General features: G+C 40.5%; 1 protein-coding gene across 1 annotated transcript in view; it reads right to left on the reverse strand.

The window, feature by feature from the left end:
- The window catches only part of SDAD1 (SDA1 domain containing 1), a 54387-nt gene extending 48138 nt beyond the window's left edge, over window positions 1-6249 (reverse strand). Inside the window, exons 1-4 of the mRNA XM_019522325.1 lie at window positions 6141-6249; window positions 5944-6044; window positions 4029-4086; window positions 3228-3302 (exon numbers count right to left, since the gene is read on the reverse strand). Of these exons, the coding sequence (XP_019377870.1) occupies window positions 3228-3302; window positions 4029-4086; window positions 5944-6029 (219 nt within the window). The 5' untranslated portion in view covers window positions 6030-6044; window positions 6141-6249. The remainder of the gene's footprint in view (window positions 1-3227; window positions 3303-4028; window positions 4087-5943; window positions 6045-6140) is intronic.
- Window positions 6250-7201: the final 952 nt, after the last annotated feature.

The raw sequence follows: 7201 nt of genomic DNA on the forward strand, positions 1-7201 counted from the left end.
ACACCCTCTGGGAGGGCTGTGGGGCTGTGCCAAACTTCTCTTGGGGGGTGCAGGCCCCTGGAGCTGCATGCAGGATGACAGCAGGCTGCCGTCCCTCCCCCAGAGCACTGGGATTGGCAGAAACCTCAGGGACAGATTGTAGGCACTGGCCAGCTACAGATGTCAACATCAGAGTGGTCCTCCCCCCCCCGCCCCTTAGTTTCTGTTTCCCCGCAAGCCCTGATCTGAAACTCCAAAATTTTCTGAAACATTTTGGATGGTTTCATTTAGGTTCGGAGATGTTTTGGAGCCTTCCATTTTGTTTTGGATTCGGTGTTTTGGGCACCAAAATGCGCCAAAACACCTCCAAAACAAAACGGCTGTCAAAGTTTCACACAGCCCTACTATTCTCCTCATTTCATGCAGGTGGCCCTAAACCATAGAGAGACGAGTGCTTTGTTCAGTCACAGGGGAAAAACATGGCAAAGCCAGAAAGCTAACCCTGACTCCCCATGTCCCAATCCAGTGCCTTCTCTCAAGTCCATATGAAGCCTTTGGTCATTTCTTACTTTAAACTATCACACAACTTGATCCTCAGTGTCTGAATCTCTACTCAAGCTAAAGCAGTGATAGATTTTGTCCACGTACAACTACAAGATAGCCCTAAAGCATCACACAGTTTTTTGAAAAATACAGGTTTCCCTCGCTTTATGCTGTACATGCGTCCCTGGAAAACAGCGCATAACTCAAATTTGTGTAAAGGGAATTTTACAGTGTCATAAATAGGGATACGTTCTAAGACCTCGACTGTACTAACCCCCAGACCCATTTCCATCACTTTTATAAGACAATTTTGGTACCCCGCAACAGCAGACAGTACACACAAGCCAAGGGCACCATCATAATGGGGACAGCAACTACAGAAACACGAGTCACAGACAATGAGCGAGGAGCACAGATCCACACAGGAGACTATTTTGGTGCACATCATTCCCACAATGCACTGCACAAAGCAGCTGACTGGGCCCTCACCACACTGATAGCAAAAGAGTGAATTTACCTTGCATATAACAAATTTTTGGTATAAAAAGGTCATTGCATAAGAACAAATTTGCACATACAGAACCCACATAAAGTGAGGGAAACCTGTAAATGTTTAATCTGTTTGCTCCTGTATGGGTATACTAGATGCAGTGACATTAAATTTGAATGAAACAGACTTTGAGTTCTAGTGGTTTGCTTCCACTTAAGAGTGGAATACAGTGGACATAAGAAAAAAGTTACAGCAAATCAGGTGCAAAGCGTTAGAATTCTAAGTAATTTATTTGCTCATCTACATACGTTTGTCTACTGATGGAAAAGCTACCACATGCCTTATACACATTCATATTTTTTTATATATAAATAACATGCCCTATACACAGTTATGATGCACAGACATACAATATGCAATTTCAGTCTCATCATTCCACGATTACTTCTCCACAGGAATTTGTCAGAACAAACCAATTCACCAATATTTACCATGAAAAACCTCTAGTTCCAATCTTAATGGTTAATATCATCCCAGAGGTGAGAGAGGTGTTTAGAAATGAAGCTGAAGACCCTAAAGAGGAAGTAACCGCAAAAAGCTTCAAATTCTCTTTCATTTTAAAGCTCTGACTACTCCATAGAGTTATTTATAGTAACTCAAAGTAAGAGTTGAATAGTTTGGGGATTGTGCAGCATATGTTTCTGACCCAGTGGGCACACAATCATTACATCTTGCAGAAAGAGACAGGGATGTTTCCACCATGTGCTAAGTAACAATGGTCACAGTTGGCATGAAGATGCTAGAAATTTGCTTATACTCTGTCAAGTGCCACTGAAAGAATGTGGTTCTGTTTACCACCTCTCAAACACTTCATATGAAGTTTACTAGATTTAAATATAAAGATATTTTTGGAATGCCCAGCCACGCAAACTCTACAAGCCAAGCTGCCTTCCATCTGACTTGCAGAATCTATATGATTGATTGATTATGTGCAACTGGGACTCAACAATTCTGCCAATCACAACAAAGGGCAAAACAGAATTAAGTTTACTTTGCAATTGCTGTGTTGGCAAGAGTGCTAGCAAAAGAGAACAGCGACTTAATCTGTTACTAAGGCCCCTGGCAAATACACTTGAGATGTGATTAACCCGTTAATCATGTCTTAGGTAGTAACCCAGCCACACATTAATGCAATTAATGGTACAATAAAACAAGGACTAAATCACACAGTTATTACACAAAATATGCAGAATAACTTTATGGCTGGTCCCCATCATGCTTTAAACTGCACATGTGGCCAGGCCAATCATTTGATTGCGGCTCCCAGCCAAGGCTAGTGGCTGATCAAGGCTCCCACCCTCAGGGGTGCATCAGAATCCTTGACACTGATGCACTTCCAAGTTTGGGACTAGGGATCACCCGACTGGTTTCCTACTTGCTGGTGCAGGGGGAGCCCAGGATCATTATCCCAAACTCCCCCTGCACCACCAATATGGAGCAATTGGGATCTGATCTCTACTTATGCTTCTTGTAATACATGTGTATCACGGCAGCAGGTGCGATTGGTGGGACTGTGCATCAGATCATATGGTGCCTTTAACTGAATGTCTGCCAGACACCTGAAGTAAGCTTCTCTGACTAAGCAAGCACACAACTCACCTGCTAAGTAATTATGTAAATGTTAGTGTCACTTTGACAATGAGAAATGCTTTAGTGCTGGTTGCAGTAACATGGCAAGAAAGGATCAGAATTTTCCCCACTCCCATAACAGCAGTGCCTAAAAGTAAGAGCAGCAGTCAGCTCTCCCAGCAACTGGGAAACTGAGAAGAATGGGGGAAGAGAGGACAAGGGAAGCCCTAAGAACATATGCTTAAATAGGCTGAATGCATGCATGTGCTAAAGATTTTCCAACTTATTTTTAAAGAGGAAAACATTTTAATACGCTATGAGCCACAACAAGATCTTCTGGCCACCGATCTTGCTGTGATCAGAGGACAGCGTTCTGAAGGCGTGACACTATCTTTACCTTTTTTGCTGGGAAGTGAATCTACCAATAATGCTTGGTGGGTAAGAAAGCCCACAAGCAAAACAGACAAGTGGGCCGGGGTGGAGGTGAGGAGGGGAGTAACTCATGAATGGAAGAGAGAAAGCAATGCAGTAAAATATAGGAGCAGAATGAGAAAGCAACAGCAGAGTTACCTCCCTGTGGACTCACCTCAGACTCTGAGTCACTATCTTGTTTCTCATCTTCATCCTTCCCGAGAAAGAATTTCAAACCAGCAACTAATATCTGAAAAACAGGGCAAGTTTAGAGGGAGGCAAATATCCCATGCTAGGTCACACTGAGAAACACCAGTTGCTTATGAAACAGCTTGGAGACAGACTGAAAAGTCTGTCCATCTTGCACAGACATGCTGTCAGCCTTTGCTGCTGGAAGCAGTGGCATACCTATGGTCCAAGTACAACTGGACTTTTACAACTCTCCAGCAGGCCTGTAACACTGACTCAGTGAAGATGCAAAGCCTGATTTGTGGCACCATTGGTGTAATTTTAGTTTTACTGCTCTGGACCATTAGGGATTCCATAATAGCTTGAGCAGTCAAGCTCCTAGGCTCAGAACTAGAGTTTCAACTGTCTATACATGTTGTTTTATGGAACAGTCAATGAACCTTCATCATGGAATGGGTCAATTTCAGTCAACTATGAGCATCTTAGAATGGCCATCACTGCAGTACCTAGGTACAGGGCTGTTTCGGGGACTGTATATGCAGAAGGCCTCAGATACACCCAAATCATGGACAGAATACTATTTTCACCATTCAGGGGCTTGCTTCACAGCCAAGAATCACATCCTATTTTCTCCATCTCTGTGATAAAGCTGTGCTGTGATAGTGCTATTTGGACCCCTAAATAAGTGAAACTTGTCAGAAGAGCACTCAGAAAAGGAACTTACATCCATATCAGAGAGACAGTTTGAGCAAAATATACCATGATTTCAGATCAGTTTCTCTCTCACCTTTGTGACTTTGGAGAAGCAGGCAGTTGTGATGACGTTTACAGTTTTGGCATCATTCCTAGAACAAACCATGAACATCTTCATTATTTATGAGAATAAAACGTGGCCATTTTTCAAATATTCTTAAGAACATGATTTAAACATGTGACACACTCAAACTACATGAAAAAGTCAATTTACTGGAATTAAACCAAATACTATGGGCTACATTTGAGATGTGATTAACCAAATACTATGGGCTAAACAGCACTGAAAAGCACCACTTTTTGGCTTCTGAAACTGGTGAAGTTGTCAAATGATAGAAGGCACAAACATTACAACTATTAAGAAACTGCCTGTTATGATGAAACATTGAGAATTTTTTTAATTCTCAATGAAAGTGGTTGATAGAAACTAAGGGCCAGATTCTACTCCATGCACTAGGAGCCTAAGTGAACCTAGATATCTAATGGAATCGTTTTCCACTCTGCTCCAGTGCCCTAAAAGTCCATTAATGTCCACAGGTGAAACACTTATGTGCCACTCCATCATCTTAGCCTTCTGCCTGCTTTATGTGATGTGGGCATGAGAAGGATTTGCCAACCTTTTAAATTAACAGTTTTTTCCATGGATTAGAGCAGGGCAGAATAGGACAGGTGTCTAATAGGTGGAATATGATCTGGCTCTAAATCTGTAAAGCTTATATAAATAGTGGTCCCTGGAGTGAACTTCAGTCTGCTTCAAATATGCTCCTCGGAGTGAGTTTGTCAATTTTATTTTAGGTTTCCCCTGATTTTGCTCTGTTGTAATATTTCGTTCCTCAGGATTTTACTAAGAGCTTTATTATGCTGCTGTTCTAGTGCTACCAACTCAAGTGTAACTATATCGGATTTATCTGCCTGTACAACAGATACATGACCTAAAACATGTGAATACAAACTCCCCAAATCAAACTTGTTCTGACAAACTGTTTCATGCTCCAGCTATTGATACCAGCAGAAACAGGTATAACATGAATTCTGCAAAAGTAGAGTGGCATTGGCAAAGTCCTGCCAGGATCTTCTGAAAATTTTAGATTGGCAGCAAATACACTACACTTTGCCATGACAGTAACAGTACTTATTTGCACAGAAAAAATAGACAGTAACTCACCAAGCATCTAGAACAGTGGTTCTCAACCTTTTTCAGACTCAAGACACCCCATGGAACATGTCAACTCTTAACTTTCACTCATTTTTTTCAACGAGAGAAAAAGAATAAAGCAATGTTCTATTTCTTCTGTTGCAAAGAACTCAGAGGGACCACAACAAGTTAGAATGCTTTTGACACCATGGATTCCTATTTGAAATCTCAGTTTATCTTGTGACTCATGTGCAAGTGTCACACACCCAATAGTGATACAATATTTTCATCAGAACAAGTTTGATTTGGGGAGTTTTTATTCACATAAAAATATAAAATTATACACACACAATATTGAACAGCACCCTGGAGAACCCTTAAAAGGATCTCTCAAACCCTTGGCTGAGAATCAGTGACCTAGAACAAACAGGTAAGGCTCCTCATCTCATCATACCCATGCAAAGCCTATTTCACCACTTGGAAGCCAGCCACATTTAGATTTTTATCACTCACCACAGCACAGCTATATTCATGATTTAATTTATTAATTATATTGTCAAAAAAGCATGAATACAAGGAATGTACTTATACATTGTTCGAAGTAAAGTGTCTACGATCCTTCTTGAACAGCATCTCTTACATGTCCTCTTTCTGTCCTAGATTTTTTTGGGAAACAGCAGCCCACTAAGATAAATATGCTCCCTATTATGCTCAATACTATGCTCCCCATTGTACCATTCTATACAACTGAAATTGCTATGTTTGACATGGGATATTCCAGTGTAACCAGAAATCTGTTTGGGTTTAAACTCACCAAATATTCCTTTTGTACAGTTCAGTCATCACATCCAGAGATATCTTGGCTGCCGTGGGATTGCTGTCTCTCAGCATAGTGTACATGAAATTCTGCAGCACCTTAAGAACAAATTGGGGAACCATTTTTTTCAGTTAATTTTTTCACAGTATATAAAAGGGTTCGTCTGAAATGAGTAGGAAAGCCAGTATACTTACAGTATTCACTTTATTGTTTTTGTGTTTAGCGTTTATATTCTTGATGTCCGTTACAATGTGAGTATAGAGAGTCTGTAAGCAAAAAGGGAATATCCATAAAGTAGTATGTGAATATCAAATATCTGCACCTGGGAGACCACAATATTAATTCTCTATAGCCTGGTAAGTACTACAAGACAAGAGACGTAATAATTTTTGCAAAAGGAAGCTCTATTAAAAACCAGTGGCGGGGGTAGGGGGAGGGATGTACTTAATTTTATACATGGCATGATGCCCACTGACTTCGAGGGGGATATTTAAGCATTTAAGTCTTAAGAGAATGGAGGCCACGTGGAACCGAATAATATAAAATGAAGTTGCAATAAAAAGTTCCTCTTACAGCTGATACCTCTTCTGCAAATTAAGATAAATTTTGATGATCTGTTGTAATAAGTTTGGTTTCAGTTGATCTGCTTTTTCTGCAAAAAACAGGCATTTAACATGTTTAATAGTTAGTAGCCTTTTTTCATTCATAACTCAAAACTTCCAGTTTATCTACCACACCTGAACAGAAAAGGTATCATAAGATAGGACTGCCTGTCTTATCAGTTTAGAAATCAATTCCAGAACTTTTTTCATAAGTTATTAAGAACTTTTTAACTTACACTCAAGGCATTTCCATATGCCACTGCCCCCCCACCCCCCGTAATCGATGTAATTTTTTTCTTAAATAAACGTGAATACATTTATTTGTTGCTTAGCTAAGAGCATAGCACATTTCTGTTAAACCAGTGTCACTCAAGCCCAAGCAGAGTTATAAACATTTGGGCACAATGAAGTCAATGAGACTTGTACAACTACTTTCAGGGACCAATACATTACCCTCAATAAAAAAAATAACAAGCATTCTATGCAAACACTGTCTCATGCTACTCTATCTCCCATTTCACATCTTGAAAACTGTCCCTCTTGTATTATGTAAAATCTTCCTGTAGCAGGGCACTAAGGTGCCTGCTACTGAAACACAGTAAAAAGGACCTCAACTGCCAGTCACCAGGGCAGCACAGGTGCAGGTTGCCAGG

The sequence above is a fragment of the Gavialis gangeticus genome, unplaced genomic scaffold (assembly GCF_001723915.1).
Source record: "Gavialis gangeticus isolate Ggan-Ray unplaced genomic scaffold, GavGan_comp1, whole genome shotgun sequence".
Classification (NCBI taxonomy): domain Eukaryota; kingdom Metazoa; phylum Chordata; order Crocodylia; family Gavialidae; genus Gavialis; species Gavialis gangeticus.